Source organism: Ovis canadensis, chromosome 2, assembly GCF_042477335.2.
Source record: "Ovis canadensis isolate MfBH-ARS-UI-01 breed Bighorn chromosome 2, ARS-UI_OviCan_v2, whole genome shotgun sequence".
Taxonomy (NCBI): Eukaryota; Metazoa; Chordata; class Mammalia; order Artiodactyla; family Bovidae; genus Ovis; species Ovis canadensis.
In genome coordinates, this window is record NC_091246.1 from 21,785,452 (window position 1) to 21,807,423 (window position 21,972).

At 40.9% G+C, this 21,972-nt stretch overlaps 1 protein-coding gene across 6 annotated transcripts in view; it reads left to right on the top strand.

The window, feature by feature from the left end:
• The window catches only part of PGAP4 (post-GPI attachment to proteins GalNAc transferase 4), a 40,090-nt gene that overhangs the window by 14,094 nt on the left and 4,024 nt on the right, over positions 1-21,972 (top strand). For 2 of the 6 annotated variants that reach the window (XR_011254222.1, XR_011254224.1), the window contains exons 2-5: positions 1,463-3,144; positions 7,728-7,894; positions 8,674-8,752; positions 9,878-10,357. Coding sequence is in view for 1 of the 6 variants with exons in the window: in XM_069575541.1 (XP_069431642.1) it covers positions 1,539-2,750 (1,212 nt within the window). In the remaining 5 variants the exon portion in view is untranslated. Of the gene's footprint in view, positions 1-1,462; positions 5,426-7,727; positions 7,895-8,673; positions 8,753-9,877; positions 10,358-21,972 lie in introns of those variants that run through there. The other 4 variants (XR_011254225.1, XR_011254223.1, XR_011254226.1 and 1 more) reach the window with 3 other exon arrangements.

Below are 21,972 nucleotides of genomic sequence, written 5' to 3' on the forward strand. Positions count from 1 at the left end.
GTTCTGTTTTTTTGGTGCAAATCTATTTTCCCTCGGATTTTAGACCTTCTTACTCCTATTACTAAGTTTGTATGTATAGTCTGTGTATGTGTGTGTGTGTATCTATATATATATAGGCTGTGTATATATATATAGGCTTTCCCAGTGGCTTAGCAGTGATGAAGCCATCTGCAATGCAGGAGTTGCAGGTTCCATACCTGGGTTGGGAAGATCCCCTGGAGGAGGGCACGGCAACTGACTCCAGTATCCTTGTTTGGAGAATCCCATGGACAGAGGAACCTGACAGGCTACAGTCCAGAGTCACAAAAAGTCAGACGCAACTGAAGTGACTAAGCACACACATATGTGTATATATATATACATATATATAGGCTGTGCTGCACGGCATGTAGGATCTTAGTTCCCCAACCACAGATTGAACCTGTTCCCCCTGCAGTGGAAGCACAGAGTCTTAATCTCTGGACCACCAGGGAAATCCCCATATGGGTATATTTTAATGGCATTTTTAGTTTGTATTATTTTGCTCTGTAACACGCTTAATCTTCATAGTAACCCTATGAGATGGGTATTATTATTACCTCCACTTTAGAGGTATAGAGATGTGGAGAGATGAAGTGACCTTTTACCAAGTGAGTGGCTGAGCTGTTTTCACTCCTGCCTGACCTCAGGCCTGAACTCTGAGAGAAGACCTCATGCTGCATTCCTTTCTGGACCAGGCTAGACCAACTTTTTCATCTTCCTCTCTGCCTCCCCCTTCCCTACCTCACAAAAAGCTGCCCATACATCTTCCTTCAGATAACTCTGGGGCTCTAGATTTCACTTGCATATGTAGGGAGATCCTGTCTCTGACTGGTTCCCATGGTAGTTTTATAAAATATAAAATGGAAGACCAATCAGGATTAAGTTAATATGAAATTTTGAATTTAGTTACATAAAGTTAGAGAAAAAAGAATGGAAAACGTTGATAAAGACATTTCAGGGAATCCTAAATAGTCCCTTTCTTGTTTGGGACATACAAAGTTTTTAGAAATTACTATGTACAGTCAGTCAACAAGTACTTGCAGTGTATTTATTGGAACTTACTCTAAATTTGTTTTTCCTTTGGGTCAAGCCTTGCTATTTTTGTGTCAGTTGGAAGAACCTGTGTCTGTGTAGCTGTTGAATTGAAATAACGATTTTACTAGCCTCTCTGGTGATTTTTCTGGCACACTATGAATCTTAACTAAGTGTCTGTAGGTGTGGAGATTTGGTTGAATGCACCAAGGTTTCATTACTCTTAGAAATGATCAAAGAACCCCAGAGATCACTAACAGATACAATCTAAGAAGAAAGTACTAGAGAAAACACTTGAGTCTCTAGCAGCAACAGAGACTAGAATAAGAATTTCTGGTTTGATATGTGCTGAGTTCCATCCCTGAATTTTTTTAAGCCCTGTACCATTCTTTACTTCTTCCCTTTTTAGGTTTGACTTGCACTGATTTTGGCCTACGGTCCAGGATGGTTTGTTCTTGGGACCAGACCTGACCAGAGTCGACCTCATGAGCACTTCAGCCTCTCCAGCTGCCATGCTCCTCCGGAGGCTGAGGCGGCTCTCCTGGGGCAGCACTGCTGTCCAGCTCTTCATCTTAACTGTGGTGACCTTTGGTCTGCTGGCCCCGCTGGCCTGTCACCGGCTTCTGCACTCTTACTTCTACCTGCGCCACTGGCATCTGAACCAAATGAGCCAAGAGTTCCTGCAGCAAAGCCTGAAAGAAGGTGAAGCTGCCCTGCACTACTTTGAGGAGCTGCCCTCTGCCAATGGCTCGGTGCCCATCGTCTGGCAGGCCACACCACGGCCCTGGCTGGTCATCACCATCATCACTGTGGACAGGCAGCCTGGCTTCCACTACGTCCTGCAGGTGGTGTCCCAGTTCCACCGGCTCCTTCAACAGTGTGGCCCCCAGTGCGAGGGGCACCAACTCTTCCTGTGCAACGTGGAGCGGAGCGTGAGCCATTTCGATGCCAAGCTGCTGTCCAAGTACGTCCCCGTGGCCAACCGCTATGAGGGCACCGAGGATGACTATGGTGACGACCCTTCCACCAACTCGTTTGAGAAAGAGAAGCAGGACTATGTCTATTGTCTGGAATCCTCCCTGCAGACCTACAACCCAGACTACGTCCTGATGGTGGAAGATGATGCTGTCCCAGAGGAGCAGATCTTTCCAGTCCTGGAACACCTTCTGCGGGCTCGCTTCTCTGAGCCCCACCTCCAAGATGCCCTCTATCTGAAGCTCTATCACCCCGAGAGGCTCCAGCACTACATCAACCCGGAGCCCATGCGTATCCTTGAGTGGGTCGGTGTCGGCATGTTGCTGGGGCCCTTACTAACCTGGATATACATGCGGTTTGCCAGCCGCCCGGGGTTTAGCTGGCCCGTCATGCTCTTCTTCTCCTTGTACAGCATGGGTCTGGTGGAGCTGGTGGGCCGCCACTACTTCCTGGAGCTGCGGCGGCTGAGTCCTTCCCTGTACAGCGTGGTCCCCGCTTCACAGTGTTGCACCCCTGCCATGCTCTTCCCTGCCCCTGCGGCCCGCCGGACCCTCACCTACCTATCCCAGGTTTACTGCCACAAGGGCTTTGGCAAGGACATGGCACTGTACTCACTGTTGAGGGCCAAGGGGGAACGGGCCTACGTGGTGGAGCCCAATCTCGTGAAACACATTGGACTCTTCTCCAGCCTTCGGTACAACTTTCACCCCAGTCTGCTCTAGCCTGCCAAGAAATGCCTTCCTGAAACTGGCCACTTCTTGGGGATTCAACTGTTGAGCTCTTTATTTGGACCTGATTGCTTGCAGATAATTCATTGTTTTAAGGTTGCCAGGGATATAGGCACTGGGATGGCTGAGATTAAATATAAGTCAAGAACGTTGGCTTTAATAACTCTCAGGCAAAGGCAAGCTGTTGACTGTGGGCCCAGACCTCTTGCCCTCCACACAGCCACATTGCCTCATGCAGTCTGACCCACTCAATGATGGACATTTAAATACCACTTATATTCTCCTATTTCTCATTCTGCTTCGTGACAGAGTTTGTGACTGCCAAAATTATTGTGCACAGTGGTTCAACTGGTTTAGGATTTTAAAGGTAGAATATGAATGATGAAAGGTGAGATTCTCTTATAGTGACTTCTTTCTCACTGGGAATAAGAATGGATATATATTTAGGATATATATCCCAAGACGCAGGACCATAGATTCTATTTGTTTCCTTGCTATGACATAATAAAAGCTGCATAGTGCCTGCCATCTTGGAGGCAGGTGAGCTGGCTACTGTTACCTGGCATTTTCTTTTCCACACATCTGTAGTGCACTGATAATCAATTTTGACTGTGAAAACCTTAAGGCACAGCAAGATCTGAAAGCGCCTTCTGGATCATCAAGTCAGATTGCTTATGTTTAGTTTTCAATTTAATATTGAAGATTTCTATCATATTCTGATTCTTTAAAAGTTGGACTTTGCAGAATGATGTAGAATGGGTGAGCTCTTTACTGATAGCAAATCCTTTCCCCCAACTTTGCTGGCTAATCATTCACCCTCATTCTTTTTCTTCTATAGCATGATGTTACAGAAGAAAAAGTAGGGACTGAAGTCAGAAGACCTGAATTTTTATATCAAATCTCTGTCGTGTCCTAGTGGTGTGAACTTGGGCAAGTTATACGCACTCTGAGCCTCAGGTTTCTCACCTGTAAAATGGGGACAGTGATATCTTCCCTTTTAAGTTGCCTTGGGGATTAAATGACAGAATATGTGTAAAACACTACCAAGTGCTTATCTCATAAAGGGCATTTGATGAATATTAACTCTTTTCTCTCCTATATTCAGCATATAAAACTCAAGTGTATTTTGGATAAAGGTATTAGTGATATTTTTTAAAGTATGAGATGGGGTCTAGGGCTGACACCTATGGAGCAGCTGTTCCTGACCAAACACTACTAGAATAAAGGTTGACTTTTCCTTGTGGCTTCAGAAGGATATACAGCTCAGTTTCATCTAGCCCCACCTCCAACCAAGCCCAAAATAAGAATTGTTCATTCAAACTGAAAATGATCTAAGACTCTGGTTGAGCCTATTCCAAGACTAGCATCTGAAAATTACTTTTCTCAAAAGTTACAAATAAATGTCACTTGACAATACTTATCAAACCAGTGGCCAAAGAGTCCCTTATGGCGGTGGATGATTATATTAGAGTTCAAGCAGCTCTCTGCTTTGTTTCAGTGCCACGTCTTCTGTTTGCTTTAAGTTTTCACAGTGAGCTCCTGTCTTGGAATCTGCTTGAGAACATCGAGGGAGTAACAGGGCTTCATCACCACACTTTACAGATGAACAAAGAGGCCCAGAGATGTTAAAGGACTTCTTCAGGTTCACACAGCTGAACAGCAGCAGAGAGGACTGGAATGTAGTAGCTTTTCTGACTTCAAGCCCCTGTACTTTTCTCTCAACTACATTCATTTTATAAATATCTATATAGTCAAATTCTCTTTTGTGAAATCTGTAACCTGGATGAAATAATGTCTTTGTAAGCTAAGATGGTAAAAACTCACTGTGGTGTTGGTCTTGGGGAACAAACAGGTGTCCGTGTGTGTTGTGTTGTTATAGTGAGCTGTTATATATCCCCTGGGAATGTCCAAAGTGACCAGAGCTGCTAGGTGACTTACTGAGATGCTCAGATTCCACCCTTTCATCCCCTGCCCCCACCCCAGTAACAGGTTCAGCCTCATGTCTGAGAACAGAACCACTCCCAACCTAGAACTAATTTGAGTTTGTTGCATTAAGATTACATCTCCTTGCAGAAAGTTTGTGTCCGATGACAGAACATTTAAGCTAGCTAATCCCTAGATCAGAATCTTTGCTGGTTTTCATTTCTGCTCTTTCTAATTCCATTGTCTACTGCACACAGACATCCCTTCCTGTGACTCCTTCCTTCTCAATGGCTGAGGTCATCTTTGTCTTGTCTTATTTCTCTACCTACACACTAAGACATATTCCCACGTTGATCTTAGCTAGAATCTGCCACCCTTGGACGTTTTCTGCAGAAGCAACAATCCTACCCACTTTTATCCCTATCCACTCTCTAGATCACCCTTCCTTTTGTCTCTCATTCCTAGAGTCCAAATTGTGTACGTTGTCTTGGATTAGGACTGCTGGCAGCTTTACACCAAAGCTGAGGTCTCTCGTTTAATCCTAAGAAGGGGGCTAGGGAGAAACTCAAGTCCCCTTCCAGTATCAAGGGACATAATCTACCAGAAGGATGAAGGTCTCTAATAGTCCTGTATACTTTTCAGAATTTAAATTATTGTCAGGTCTAAGAAGCTCCCTATTGTGACTGAGTGTATTTGCATAGACTTATCAGTTCAAATAAATGAACCGTTTCACTGAGGCATCCTAAGAAGCCTTGGTTTTCTCTCATTTCTATAGCTGGATTTTTGTGATATGGTGAATAGGATCAAAACCACCCACATGCTTACACTATTGTGGAGTCCCAAGGTAGCAATTCAAAAGTATGGGCTGTTTGCTTAAAAGTTCATAACTGATTTTCTTATATTTCTTAAATGGAAACATTGGAATTGTGTGTGTGTGTGTGTGTGTTTTTCTACTGTCATAATTTTTAAAAAGTGGTGAGAATACTACAGTGCAACTAGAGAATACAAGTAGGATGAATATAATGATAGGATTAATTTAATTTACCTTGGATACAGTCCTCATTTAAGGGGATTTATTTAATTGGTAACTTAATTTGTGTAAAGAGACATCCTGATTGGATTTGATTACTGTGGGATTTTTATATATACTATGATGCATTTTGAATTACAGTGACATGATACAAAACTGGGTAATTTTAAAGTCACACGAACCATTTGGATATTTTTATCCCAACCACATGAATCTGCTGAGAAATGTTCATTAGTTGACAGTTATTTTTTTGGTTGGATTTTGTTTGAAATACCTTTGGGACTATGTCAAAGATGACTGGAGATGTAATTTTAAAGTACTTAATATAACTGCAGTGAAGATGTGCTATGGCTTCCAGTAGTCAGATTACAGCATTGTTGTGAGTCATCGGTGTGCAATGAATGGGGAATTCTGCTTTAAAATTTAACAGATTTTCTTTTTTTTCCTAAAAAACCTTTTGATTCTGTATGAGGATGTAGCCAATTAAAAATGTTGTGATAGTTTCAGATGAATAGGGAAGGTATTCAGGCACACATATGCATGTATCCATTCTCTGCCAAACTCCCCTCCCGTCCAGGCTAGCCCCTAACATTGAGCAGAATTCCCTGTGCTATTCAGTAGGTCCTGTTGGTTATCCATTCTAAATATAGCAGTGTGTACATGATCATCCCAAACTCCCTAATTATTCCTTCCCCGCATCCTTCCCCCCATGGCACCCATAAAGAAAATTAACAAATTTTCATGATCTTTTCTCTAATGACCTATGCAGAAACATAGATGAGTGATTTTTTTTAAGTATTATGTTAACAAATTGGGGGTAAAACCAGATGAGAATCCAAAGGCAAATGATTAATTTATCAAAAAGAAGGACAGCTGGCATACTTATGTAGGAACAGGGCAGCTCAGAGAGCTGGGTGAAGTAGACAAGGATGTAGAGTGAAGCAGAGGGTCTCACATTTGTCGCCTCTTGTGTGTCCCAGACTCCTTTATGTAATAAATCCTCTATGTCCGCCCCACTGTCATGAAATGCTTATAGGGCTAGCCTATGGAAAATACAAAGGAACAAAATAATGGATAGTGTTCTGGATAAATAATTCATCCCTTTGCTAGGACCCGGCTTCCTCTCACACTTAGAATAAAATACAAACCCCTACATTACCTTCCAGGCCAGATGTGACCTGTCCCTGCAAAACTTCATGTCTTGCCACTTCCATCCTCTTTCTCCAAGCTATAGTCACACCTGCTGTCTTTCACTTCCTTGGACTTGTTACATAGGTTCTAACCACAGAGGGACTTTGCACTGCCATTCTCTCTATCTGGAATGCTTTTCTCTTAGCTGAATCTTTCCTGTATACAGATCTCAATTAAAATTTAACCCCTCCTCCACGAACAGACTTTTCCCATCTAAAGCATTCTTATCCCTTCCCAACCCCCAGGTCATCTATCAGTTTATGCAGTTTGATTCCCTCTGAAGCTCTTATTACCTGAAATTTATTATTTTGTCTTTTTTTCCCCCTCCATTCTCCCCACCTCCGTACAGAATATAAGTGTCACAATATCAGGAGTCTTCTAGGTTTCATTCATTGCTCTATCCCTTGAACCTAGAACAATACTTGACACATAGTAGGAAACGAATGAGAGAAATGGGGGTAGTGGGAGAAGGAAGGAAGGGAGGAAAAGAGTAAAGGGATCCACAGTGGAAATGCATACAGAAAAGAATACTGAAAGGAAGAGAACTGGAACTAGGGAAGAAAATTAGGGAAGAGCGAAGAGGATCCAGGTAGTGAGGACTGGTTGCAATGTACAATTTTGACTCCTGAAAAGATTTTCTACTTGCATTCCAGGCAAAGAGAATGGGAAATCCAAAAAGGAACTTTCTACACCACCACATAGCCACTTTTTCCTTTGTTGTTATTAGAGTTTTGGTTTCAGTGTGTGTGTTGGGGGTTGTGTGTGTTTGGGAGGGGGAGTCCTCCCTACGTGTTATTCTTAGGGGAGGGATGGGTTTTCTCTTTCAGGTTTCAACTGCTGCGTCTTCCTGGTATTACCAGTAGGAATCGTCTAGACGTGCACACCACCCATGGTGGCTCTACAACCTATTCTAGGACTTATAGACAAGAGGCTGGAAAGAGAATGAAAGAAAGATCACCACCTGGTACCAGTGAACTCTTCTCAAGTTCTTTCAGTAAGTGGCAAGATGGTTTAAGTCATACCACATAGCTCTGCACGATAGGGGTGGGCTTTGGCAAAGCATTATATGACTTAACACAAACCAAGAATAGAGAGGTAAACTTTCCCTAGAGGCTGGATGGGAGGAGCAGGAAACTTTAAGGATCATTTTTCCTGGTACACAACTTGGGTGTTTATGTTCTGTTAGTGTAGCTTTGTTTAAATCTGAACAAGTTGAGTCCTCTGCAAAATTCGTGCACTAGCAACATGTTAGACAAATAATTCTGTCTAACCCCTATTTGCTTTTATCCAGAAAAAAATGTAAACCCTGGCATTGTTGCGACTGGGAGACCTGAAACAGAAGTCAACAAGTGTGTGTAGATTTCTTTCTAACAACATGTTTGGACAGTTGCTCTTGTCCTTTACCAAACCCCTTTCCAGCCGCAATACATACACAACCAGAAGCCATAACCAGCAAAAGCAGCTTGGCTTCTGTCTAGCTCTCCCTCCAGAGAGGTTTGTGATAAAGGAGCAGTAGGATTACATCTTCTTCCTGTAATGTACACATGGAATGCTTTCCCTCTTTTGAACAAGAAAAGGAAAGAGCAACCATATTTTAAAAGATACTAAACAATGATATGTATCTTCACATTCAAAATTGTAGTTCATGTATTATTATATAAGGAGCTACGCCAAACAAACTAATCATAAGTAAATTTAAATTTAGCTAACTTAATAAATGTCTAAATCATATTAGCAGTATTCAGTTGACTCAAGATTTGTTTTCTTTTTCAGACTAGCTGAACTATTAGCATAAATGCCCCAATCTGCAGAAACACAGTCTTGAATCTGAAAGAGAAAAGGCTTTGAAGAGGTTAGAATCATTTTTTTTTTCAGATGCCTGTTCAGTTCAATTCAGTCACTCAGTCATGTCCAACTCTTTGCAACCCCATGGACTGCAGCACACCAGGCTTCCCTGTCCATCACCAACTCCCAGAGCCTACTCAAACTCATGTCCATCACGAAAGTGATACCATCCAACCATCTCATCTTCTGTCATCCCCTTCTCTTGCCTTCAATCGTTCCCAGCATCAGTGTCTTTTCCATTGAGTTGGTTCTTCGTGTCAAATGGCCAAAGTATTGGAGTTTCAGCTTCAGCATCAGTCCTTCCAATGAATGTTCTGGACTGGTCTCCTTTAGGATGGACTGGTTGGATCTCCTTGTAGTCCAAGGGACTCTTAAGAGTCTTCTCCAACACCACAGTTCAAAAGCATCAATTCTTCTACGCTCAGCTTTCTTTACAGTCCAACTCTCACATCCATACCCGACTACTGGAAAAACCATAGCTTTGGCTAGACAGACCTTTGTTGGTAAAGTAATGTCTCTGCTTTTTAATATGCTGTCTAGGTTGGTCATAACTTTTTTTCCAAGGAACAAGCATCTTTTAATTTCATGGCTGCAGTCACCATCTGCAGTGATTTTGGAGCCCCCCAAAAAGAGTCTCTCACCGTTTCCATTGTTTCCCCATCTATTTGCCATGAAGTGATGGAACTGGATGCTATGATCTTAGTTTTGTGAATGTCGAGTTTTAAGCCAGCTGTTTCACTCTTCTTTTTCACTTTCATCCAGAGGCTTTTTAGTTCTTCTTCACTTTCTTCCATAAGGGTGGTGTCATCTGCATGTCTGAGGTTATTGATATTTCTCCAGGCAATCTTGATTCCAGATACCAGTTAACACCAGCCAATGGAAGAAAAGAACTGTTTCAGCCAAATTAACCCCTTATTGTCACACTTAAACATAGTCCTCACACTAAGGTAGATGCATTAAATTCTGAATGGCATCTCAGGAGCCCTTTAAGACAAGTAATTTTGTTTTTTAAAAGACACCGTCATACCTCACATATTAATTTGCATTTATTGAGTGCCTACAGCGTCACAGGGACTATGCCTAGTGCTAGAGACACAACGATGAGTGAGTAAGACAGCTTTCTTCTTTTCAGGACTTTGGCATCCAAGGGAGCAGCTAGTATAGTAAGGTGAGTCTGGGATGGTGGGATTATAGGATACTGTCTGTAAATCACTCCAAAATGCCAGGGGTCTAAGTTACTCCAACTTCCTCAGCTCTTCTGCAACCACTTTTGCTGAGCACAACGTGGTCCACCAAAGAAGTCTCCAACTAACAAAGGAAATGTTTTACATAAATATTTATTTACAGAAAAAAATGAGAGGTGTGGGTGAAGGGAATTGGCTTGTCCCAGCTAAAAGGAATTTAAGGAGGGTGAGTTGATGCTTGGTAAAGGTACTGTGGGGATAAGATATGTATCTTTTGATGTAAGAGGAAGATTCAGAAAATTATCCTTGAAGGGTTATTTCTTTTTCTTGCATTTCTAGGAAAACAAGTCTCTTGATATCCTATTTTCTAATCCAAATTCATGTGAGGTCTTTTTTCTGAAACTGAATAAAATTGACTTCCAAAGAAAGAACTTTGCTTGCCCAGAGGTGACACACCTTGTTGGCAGCAACTTGCCCTTACCTCAGAAAAGAATCAAGGAAACCTCTCACTCCAGGGACTTCCCCAGCACTCTGCGCTTTCACTGCAGTGGGCATGAGTTCCATCACTGGTCAGGAACTAAGATTCACATGTCATGCAGCCAAAAAAAGAGGAAGAAAACCTCACAACCTCACCCCAAATGTTTTACTATCTCATCTTGGTGACAAAAGCTTGTTGATCCTCACATAAAGAGGACTGTGAGGGTCACAGTTGTCCTCAGTCTCTCAAGGTGAAAACCAGCATTGCCTTGCCAAGGCTTGTAGCCTTTGAGTCTCTTTTGCAAAGTCTGTTCTTTGCAATGCTTATATTCTCCACAGCTAACTGCACGTTAGATCCAGTTTCCTAGAGCTTCCTGCCCTCATAAGTGGGTGACTTTCTCACCCACCACAAGAGAGTAAGCACCCTTCTTTAAACTATGAAGGATATTTAACTGAGGGCCAAAAATTTCTTCTGCTTGTCCTCATCAGTTTCGTGTAGATCTGAAGCCTGAAGACACTCATTCCTTTTAAAATTAATTTCTGTCGATTCACATTGAAACAATATTAGCCAAAGTTGTCAGTCTGGCTGTAAGGCTAGCTGATCAAAGTGCTCTTCCACAGACAATGGGATATTTTGTTAACTCACAGTCAAGGTTCATAACTCTTCAGCAACTCGAATCCTTACCTCCAAGGATTCCCCCGTATGAATAAACAAAGCAGGAAAACAAAACAATAAGAGAAAGACCTGAGTTTTCAGCAAATGTAATTCCTAGTTAGAAAGCATTCACTAGTAATTTCTAGTCACTTGACAATAAGTTTGGTTTGCAAATGAAAATTCTGATTTTATTTGCCAAAGATCAGACAGCTCAAATGAACTGGAAAAATGCTATTATCACTCTACTTCTCTGAAAAAGATGTTTGGGGTGCTTTTTGGGAGACCCAGCTTCGATCCTTGGGTCGGAAGATCCCTGGAGAAGGAAATGGCAACCCACTCCAGTATTCTTGCCTGGTAAATCCCTTGGGTGGAGGAGTCAGGCAGGCTACAGTCGATGGGGGTCACAAAGTCCGACAAGGCTGAGCCACTACACTTTCACTTTCTTTAACTTACGTCTGGAAATTGTGTTGTGAATTTTGCAGGTTGGTTTCAGCTTGGGATGGTTGTAGCATTAGGATGCATTCACCAGCAAATAACAGAATCCAGTCTCCCAGGGCCTTCCTTAAGCAATAGTGATGTTAAATTTTCTCACCTAAGAAGTCAGTCAGCAGTGCAATGATGTCATTAAGGACCCAGACTCTCCTCTGTCTTGTTCTGCCACCTTTTGCCACTTCATGTCTATTGCAGCTTCTAAGATCAAGTCCACATTCAAAGCAAAAAGGAAAGGCTGAGGTAAAATGCTTTCTTCATGAGAATTTCTGTGGGTGTGTGTGTTTTTTTTTTCCAGGAGGAACAATTACAGGAAGTCTCCCAACTGACCTCTCCTTTTGTTTCATCTGCCAGATATGGGCCGTAGGCCCATTCCTAGACCAATCAGAGGCAAAGGGAAATAAACGAGAAAAGCCCAACCACAATTTACTCCCTTGTGGCTTGTGTGAGGCCCTGTCTTTCTTGACCTGAAGGGCTCTACTCACCATCCAAACAAGAAGAGATCTTTGACAACAAGGAAGTAGATCTATATGGATAGCTCATAGGCAAAATGTGAACAGTAACCCTGGGGGGAAGTGATCAAAGTGTTTAGTATTCTTCCTGATTGTGCCACTTTATATGGTATTTAGAAATCAAAGCAACATGTAGATTTATTTAGATTAGATTTATTTAACTGTATAATCATATGGTTAGGTCATAGGGACCTTTCAAAAATACAGTGCTACAGGATTAATTATAGGATTCATTAGTTAAAAGCATTACAGGGCTTGGAGAAGCTTCTCCGATTCCTAGAGGCCCATAAGATTGCATTTTCTTCCTGAACAATTGTACATGAAACATCATGGAAACAAGATTGTTGCTGCTACTTTCAAAGAAGTATAGATATTTAAACTCAAATTGGATATGAGGATTAGCCATTGACTACTGAAAACTATGCTTTCAATCTGTTGTTGAACTGTCCTGAAATTATTGATTTAGGGCACACGAAGAGCTTTGAATTTTTTTTCAAGATTCACAGTTTTGTAAAGTGGTTGCATGAATTTTAACGCACAGTAGGGACCATGTTATAAATTTCTGAAACTTTCTTTGGCGTGCAAACCTTAATACATCTGCATTAGAAATGTTTTCCTGTTTGTACTCAGTTTCAAGAGAAAACAATGAAATTGAAATCACATTATGTTTACCAAGAGACCTCATCCTTGGAAGTTTGGAGGTAAGTCCAACATGAATCCCAGGAAGATCCCAAAGTTTCTAGTAATGTGAACAATGTTTGAGAGTTTACTATTCAAGGAAGAAGTAAGGACAAAGAGAAGAACGCAGTCAGCTCTGCCAGCTAGAACTGGAATTGCAAACCCTCTCCAACACAGGATATCCCACAACTCAGTCAATTAATACCTAGAGACACCAGGTCTCACCTGGTGACACTAATATAGTCATTTAATATCAAATAATGCATAGTTTCCTTTGTTGACACACTCTTCTCCACCCCTCAAAATTCTCACTCAAATATTTCTGAGAATCTCCAAGGAGAAAGCTTACAACTATGTGTTCTCAAAGCAGTTTGCTAACCACAGTCATCACAGAGCATCTGTCTCGTCTTTCCTCTCCTATTCTGGCTCCACAAAGTAACTCTAAAGGGCATCTCTCTTGTCCCTGCTCATGATAACCATTTTGGGAACATCAATACCTGTGCTAAGGTTACTATTTCTTAGTGTTCAGCAAACTCTCAGTTTTCCAGGCAAGGCTAAACTGGCATAGCAAGGACAAAAGCCAATGTCTCAGTTAGTGACTTGCTATGACAAGGGTTTTATTTCTCAATACCACAAAATCTAATAAAGATCTGGGCACCCTTTAGGGGAACTATTTCGCTTATAGAAACCTAGCAATTTAGACTGAGGACTTCACAGTCCTGTAACTGCTCCATTAGAGGTTTCTTATAGAAACCTCTCTGATCAACCAAGCAGGCTTACAGGGATACTCACCAGATAAAGGACTGAATGGTACTCTCTGCTGTAGACTGCATATGGGCTGAGCCACTCAACTGCAAGATGTCCAAAAAGTGCCGAGAGGTCTTCTATATCAATATGTAAAAGGGAAGAGAACAGATTTTGGTGAATGCTGGGAATATCTGCTTTACAGGTCAGTGCTGGATTCTTGGAAAACATGGAAATAATGACCCTTCTCCAGTTCTATGCTATTTTGTTACCTGATCCTCAAATCAGTACATCTTATGCCCAGAGTCTCCAAAATTAGCTCATGAGTATAAGCTCCACTGTTTAATTCTAATTTCCCTTTCTACAGGAGCTTCAACAAGTCTAAGATTGTGGGGGCAATGCTGTGAGATCTCTCATTCTAACTTCTTTTTCTTTTATGACAAATTCACATACATTCTCCCACCTTTTCCCCTAATCCTCCCTCAGACAGTGTTCAACTTGTTTGCTGCTATATCGTAATGTCCCAGCTTGGTGCCTAGAACTCAGAAATGTGTTGATGAGTGGATGGATGGATGGGGAGGTAGGTGGATGGCTGAATGATCATTTCTTATCTACCCACACACAGATGAAGCTCAAAGGAGCCTGTTTCCATTTTCTTTTTTTTTTTTTCCCCTTTACTTTAAAATTATTTTTTATTTTATTTTCCATTGGTGTATAGTTGATTAACAATGTTGTGTTAGTTTCAGGTATACAGCAAAATGATTTGGTTATATATATACATGTCTCTTTCCACTTTATTTTCCTGTCACCTTGACCCTCTTTGTAGTCCTTTTGTCTCAGGTACTATTGTGCATTTTGGGGGCCCCGTTTGGGTGAGGACTTTCTTGAGGATTAATTATGGAAATGTTAGTTACAGTTTAGGGGCTGAAATCCTACCACTCAAACCTCTTCAGGGATTCCTAATTGAGGAATATGCCCATGAGAACAATAACCAAATGGAAAATAAAATAACATTTTTTGGCCACGCTGCATGGCATGCGGGAACTTAGTTCCCTGACCAGGGATTGAGCCTGCACTCCCCTGCAGTGGAAGTGCAGAGTCTTAACCACTGGACCACCAGGAAAATCCCAAAATAAGCTTTATGACCTGATAGGCACCCAGTTGTCTCCCAGTACAGAGATCTTTGTCAAGCCAAATCAGATTATGCTGTTTAGGCCTAGAATCCTAAAGAAGCTTCCATCATTTCCATTACTCAGAGTTGGTGGAAAGGTCTGGAACAGACCAGGGGCAACTGATGCAGAACCCATGTATAGAAGAGAGAATAGGCAGATCCTGACTGAAATGCTGCTGCTGCTAAGTCACTTCAGTTGTGTCCTACTCTGTGTGACCCCATAGATGGCAGCCCACCAGGCTCCCCTGTCCCTGGGATTCTCCAGGCAAGAACACGAGTGGGTTGCCATTTCCTTCTCCAAGGCATGAAAGTGAAAAGTGAAAGGGAAGTCACTCAGTCATGTCCGACTCTTTGCGACCCCATGGACTGCAGCCTACCAGGCTCCTCCGTTCATGGGATTTTCCAGGCAAGAGTACTGGAGTGGGGTGCCATCGCCTTCTCTGATGCACTGAAATAGGGGACTGTAATTGCAGATGAGGGAACACCAGCTTAGAGACTCCATCCTCTTAACATGACTAGCTCTTCTCTCCTGTTCACAGTGATTGTTATCTTCACTTCTGCCTCTGCCCAGGCCCTTCAATCCTTTACCCCTAGTCACACCCATTACACTCTGTTACAAACTATCTTCAGAACTGTAGTCTAGGTCAGTGTTCTCACCCTACCTGCTTGCTAGAGAGACAAGGTCAAACTCTAGGCTTATTACTGTGCTTTGTATGAAGTCATTTTTTTAAAAAATACAAAACTTGCTAGATGTTAACACTCCCATATGGATAAACTTTCTTTTGCTTACACATGGGTTTCTGATCCAGTGGCCCATGGTTGAGAATTCTTGGCAGCCTACCACAAAGGATGGCCTATAGCTAGTTTCCTCTGCTGAAGTAGGCTTCCCATCTTCTTAACATATTTTCTATAAAGGAACAAAGGTTCATCCATAATAATGAAAAAAAAAAAGACATTTGGGAGGTGGGGGGAAGGGCTGCAAAGAGTAGACCATGATATAGATAGTTTGGGGCACATGTGGGAGTGGAGACTTTGGATGGAGCAAAATCAATCTTGCCCTGCCTAGCTTATTCTTCTCAGCCTTTCCCACTGTCTCCCAATTCTATGCCATCATTTCCCCACTCACTTTCACTTCTGCCAGCTTAAATAAGTGTGAATCATCTCTATGGATGCCACAAATATCAGCCCATTTGGATAGTTCTCTCTTAATATGGATCTTCTTTGTTTCTAACTAATAGTGCTATTTATCTAATAGTTTTATCAACAAAATTTTAGAATAGACAAAGAGTGTAAACTGCCTCAAAGCATTCTCATTATGGCAGAAACTTTATAAGGAGTGTAAAGTTTACAAGGAAAAAAAAACTAAAAGAATTGAAAGATTTATAAGTAGTGGCACAGATACTCCCACCACAGAAGATGGCAACCACAACAAAGATGCTCAACATTACTAGTCATTGGATAAATACAAATTCAAACTACAATGAGATACTATCATACAGCCAATACAATAGCTAAAAAAATTTTAAATGACTACACCAACTGTTGGTGAGCACACAGAGCAACTAGACTCTCATACACTCATGTTGGGAATATAAAATGCTACAGTCATTTTGAAGAACAAGTGGGAAGTTTCTTGAAAAGTTACATATACATACTATTTGATCAGATCTAGCCATTCCACTCCTAGGTATTCCAAGAAAAGTGAAAACATACATTTACTTTAAGACCTATACATGAATACTTATAGGGCTTTATTTTGCAGTAGTTAAAAACTGGCAGCCACTCAGATGTCCATCAGCAGCACATGAAATACTACTCAGCAATGAAAAGGATGGATATGGATGAATTTCAAAATAATTATGCTGAATGAAAGAAGCTAGGCCAAAAAAAAATTGGTACCTATTGAATGATGCCATTTATGTAAAATTTTAGAAAATGCAAACTAATCTCTATAGTGACAGGAAGCAAATAAGTTTTGCTTGGAGATGGGGTGGGGCTTATACAATTTAAAAAATAAACTTGCAGGGGTAATGTAAATATACGTTCAATATCTTGATTGCAGTGATGTTTTCATATGTGTGAAAACATATGGATGTAATCATATGTCAAGACATCAACTGTTATGCTTTACAAATGTGAAGTTTGTTATAAGCCAATTATATCTCAATAAAGTTATTTTTAAAAGATTTGCTTAGTGCTTTGCACCAGCCAAAGATGAAAGAATTGGCTTGGTGTCTTTTCCTTATGTTTCAGACTGCTCCCTAAAGGTTCCTTTTACTGTAGGTCAGCAGAGAGGAGGGGGTGGATGTTCTGGGTTGCCTATCATCCCACTCCACTTTTATCTGTCTATATACAGTTTCAATGGACATGGATTTGAGCAAACTCCAGGAGAAAATGAAGGACAGGGGAGCCTGGTGTGATGCAGCCCATGGGGTTGCAAAGGGTCAGACACAACTTAGCAACTGAACAACAACTATTTATAGTCTCTCTAAAGACTTACTTCAAAAAATGACCAGTTTAAGGGAAAAAATTAAAAAAAATCTTTTTAAGTCTTTAGAATCTTCTGGATCATCTGATCTTTAATGCTAAAATATTTTATGAATCTAAAGTTCTATTGATGAGTTACATTAATATACTCTTCCTTTGATTTGAAAATATCCTCAATTATAAAACACTAAATCTCTAGCTTTTAATGACTTTTTTAGGGGGAAAGAGTAAAATAAATATATTAAAATACACTTATTATAATATTCACTCCATTTTCAAAAATATTAGAAGTATGACTTAGAGTACTCATTATAATACATAGTCCCCAGGTTATAGGAAGGGATATTTTTGAGAACTAAAAGTGTTTGCATGAGTCAGGGTACAAAGTGTAACAAAAAGACCCCAAAATGCAACAGTTTAAACTGGGTAGAAGTGTGTTTCAGTCTCAACATCCAGCAGGTAGGCAGTCCAGGTCTAGCTTAATGACTATTTGATCTGTGCAGTTCCACAGAGCCCCATGCTCAGAAGGGCCCAGAGCTTGGTTTAATGGGCTGCTGTTACTATCTTGAAAGTCTTACTAATTTTATCTTTGAACTTGTGTTTTAAAAGTAAAGTCCAGTGGAAACTTTTACTTTTAAAAGTAAAGTCACTGCTCATGCAAGTGAGCAGAGGAATACACAGTCCATGTCTGTCATTCCTGCCCTCTATGTGCGTGTCATGTCGGCAGTGCTTCATGAACCCAGAATTCCAGTGGACCCACAGCACAGAGAAGTTCAGAGAAACTCAAAGTGAGTACAAGTATGTTATGTTGATGACTAAGAAAGGACCAGTCCATTCTAAAGGAGATCAGCCCTGGATGTTTTTCAGAAGGAATGATGCTAAAGCTGAAACTCCAGTACTTTGGCCACCTCATGCGAAGAGTTGACTCATTGGAAAAGACTCCGATGCTGGGAGGGATTGGGGGCAGGAGGAGAAGGAGACAACAGAGGATGAGATGGCTGGATGGCATCACTGACTCTATGGACTTGAGTTTGAGTGAACTCCAGGAGATGGTGATGAACAGGGAGGCCTGGCGTGCTGCGATTCATGGGGTCACAAAGAGTAGGACACAACTGAGCGACTGAACTGAAGAAAGGAAGTGAGGAAGGGAACTGGCAGTCCTGGGAGTCCTGGGAGGACATGCTCTCCATTTAAACTAGAATTTAATACTAATCCAGAAAGAAGACAGTAATACTCTAAGAAACACAAACAACAAGGAACCTCTTCACATCTTTCCTTACTTGCATTACTTCCCTGTATTAACAAGTCACTTACCTTGAAAATGATAGCCTAGGAAAACAGGGAAAGTTTTTTTCCTTTCAGTCTTTCCTTACTCATCAATAACCTGAAGATAGAGTATTGATAGAATATGTATGAAGAAGTGAAACAAAACATTTAAATCAGTTTTGTGCAGCATTTATACTCTTCTGATAAGAATGAGATATATATGCTTGTATGAATTACAAAATACAAATCATGTAATTTTGGTGATTCTGCACATGAGTTAAATGTTCTTATATTTGCATTTATAAATGGACATTGCACAATATAATGAATGGTAAAATTCATGTTAATGATCTAAGTTTTAAGTTTACTTAGCCGAAAACTAAATAGCAAAAAAAAATGCCGGAAGAAAGAGCATGGAAAGATGAGAAGACTAAATTTTACTATATTAATGGCAATCCCCCCACCTTTTTTTTTTTTTAACAAGAGGCTTGAAGTTTCATTTTGCATTGGGCCCCCAAATTGTAGCTGGCCCTGCTGCTGTCTTCAACACATGACTTCCACTTGTGGGTTCAATTTGGCTGCTTCAGTGTCTTTCATCTTCCAGCCCGTGAAGAGCTGGAGAAAGACCAGGAAAGTGAAGCACAATTCTTTCTTTCTTTCTTAACATTCATTTATTTATTTGGCTGGACTAGGTCTTAAATTGAGGCATGCAGGATCTTTAGTTGCAGCATGGGAAATCTTAATTGCAGTATGTGGGATCTAGTTCGCTAACCAGGTATCAGACTTGAGCTCCCTGCACTGGGCATGTGTAATCTTAGCCACTGGACCACCAGGAAAGTTCTGGAAGCACAATTCTTTTATGGGCCTTCATCACTAAACTCAAATTCCATCAGCCAGAACTTAGTCATACAGCCACATCTAGCTATGAGGCTGACTGGGAACTATCTTTAGCCAAGCAGCCTTTTACTCAGCTAATACTTTGTTATTTTAGAAGAAGAGGAAAATGGGTATTGGAAACAATGTGAAGTTGACCGCAGTATTCATCCAGTTTGATTCTAATATTTCCAGTTCAGTTCAGTCGCTCAGTCATGTCCGACTCTTTGCGACCCCATGAATCGCAGCATGCCAGGCCTCCCTGTTCATCACCATCTCCTGGAGTTCACTCAGACTCACGTCCATCGAGTCCGTGATGCCATCCAGCCATCTCATCCTCGGTCGTCCCCTTCTCCTCCTGCCCCCAACCCCTCCCAGCATCAGAGTCTTTTCCAATGAGTCAGCTCTTTGCATGAGGTGGCCAAAGTACTGGAGCTTCAGCTTTAGCATCAGTCCTTCCAAAGAAATCCCAGGGTTGATCTTCAGAATGGACTGGTTGGATCTCCTTCCAGTCCAATGGACTCTCAAGAGTCTTCTCCAACACCACAGTTCAAAAGCATCAATTCTTCGGCGCTCAGCCTTCTTCACAGTCCAACTCTCACATCCATACATGACCACAGGAAAAACCACAGCCTTGACTAGATGGACTTTAGTCAGCAAAGTAATGTCTCCGCTTTTGAATATGCTATCTAGGTTGGTCATAACTTTTCTTCCAAGGAGTAAGTGTCTTTTAATTTCATGGCTGTAGTCACCATGTGCAGTGATTCTGGAGCCCAAAAAAATGAAGTCTGACACCGTTTCCACTGTTTCCCCATCTATTTCCCATGAAGTGATGGGACTGGATACCATGATCTTCGTTTTCTGAATATTTCCAGTCCTAGGAATTTATCTTAAGGAAATAACAGAAATGTATAATAAAAACTTTTAAGTATAAGGATAATCACTGTATCTCTTTTTATAGTTACGACAAATAAATTAGAAACAACCCAGATTTCCAAAGCAGAAAAAATGGTTAAATAAATAAAGACATATCTATATTCTAGAAAATTAAATACCCATTAAAATTGTGTTCTCAAAGAATATTCAGTGTTATAGGAAAATGCTCAAGATGCAATGGTACATGAGAAAAGCAAAATGCACAACTCTACAGATAATACTATTTAGAAGCACTTTTTCAGCTGGATAGGTATGTCTGGGTTTATCACAGGGATTAAGGGAACAAGACTACAGACCTCACAGAGTAAATTTCTCCCAGCATATGTTTGAACCACAGTCCCTCAGGATCAGAATCTGGATTTTGTTTGCAGACTCAGGACAGATTTGTCTCTCAGAATGAGACATTTTAACGAGAATCATAAGATAAATATGTACATCAAGAAGGCAAGTTTATTTGCTTATGAGGACATAAAATAACATATATATGCAACGCCCTCCCCCAGTCTCATACTAAGTGTGAGTGCCCTTCCTACAGGCAATATATTGCATCATTGTATTTGATGATTCTGCAGCATAACCAAGAAAATTTCAGTCCAATAATAAAGTTGAACATTTATTCTTAAAGAACTCTCCATGAGGATTTTTCAAGAAAACCAGCCAGACTGTGAAAACAACCACATTTTTCGAGCACTCTATTCTGTGAAGAATTACTGAGAAACAGAGGCAAAAAGCCCCTATGTCCTCCAGCCATTTTCTAGAGTCCTGTAGCTGGTGATCAAGAACAGAAGTTTTGACTTCCGTTTCCTGTGGGGAAGAAATGTGGAGGGGCACAAGGAATATTCCATGGACAGAAGAGCCTGGCAAGTTACAGTCCATGGAGTTGCAACGAGTTGGACACAGCTGAGCACACACACCCAAGGGAAGGGGGACAGAGAAGTTTCTGTCTCGAGAGGCGTGTGGGAGAGCTTTGGAGGAGAGTGAAGATGGAGAGTTTGTGACAGTGACTCTAAAGCTCATGGGTATAAGATAAAAACAAAAGGATATTCAAAGAAGTGTTGCTGTAGTTATAAGCCTGATCTTCGTTAATGTCCCTTGAGAAACATGAATAAATCTGAATTATTTTTAATAGCTTTTGGTTTTGTGACCTTGCTAGGACCCTGGAGCAATCCAGGGATACACAAGATACAAAAGTAATTAATGATTTTTAAATCTACACTATACCAACAATAATAAATCATTTTTTAAAAAACATCAGACTTTGATAATAATTCAATATTTGCTTTTATTTTGTGAAAGATTATAATCTCCACTGAAGAAAGATTCATAGTTACTCTTAAGATAGTTGTCTTCAAACTGTGCCCATGTGTTTCCACAAATAATTTTCAGAAACTGTGTACACTCTTGCACTTTATATTAACATACAATTTAAAGAGTTCCAAAGGATATAATATCCAATGCTTTAATATTGGTCACTGTTTTAAATACATGCAAAGGGTTCTAAAATACTATAATGATAAATATTCATCATCATTCTTTAAAGCTTTCCAGGTGGCTCAGTGGTAAAGAATCCACTTGCCAATGCAGGCGACACAGAGACAGGGGTTCAATTCGTGAGTGTGGAAGATCCCCTGGAGGAGGAAATGGCAAGCCCCTCCAGATAATTCTTGCCTAGATACTTCTATGACAGAGGTGCCTGGCAGGATACCGTCCTTAGGAGTTGCAAAGAGTTGGACATGACTAAGGACTCATGCACAT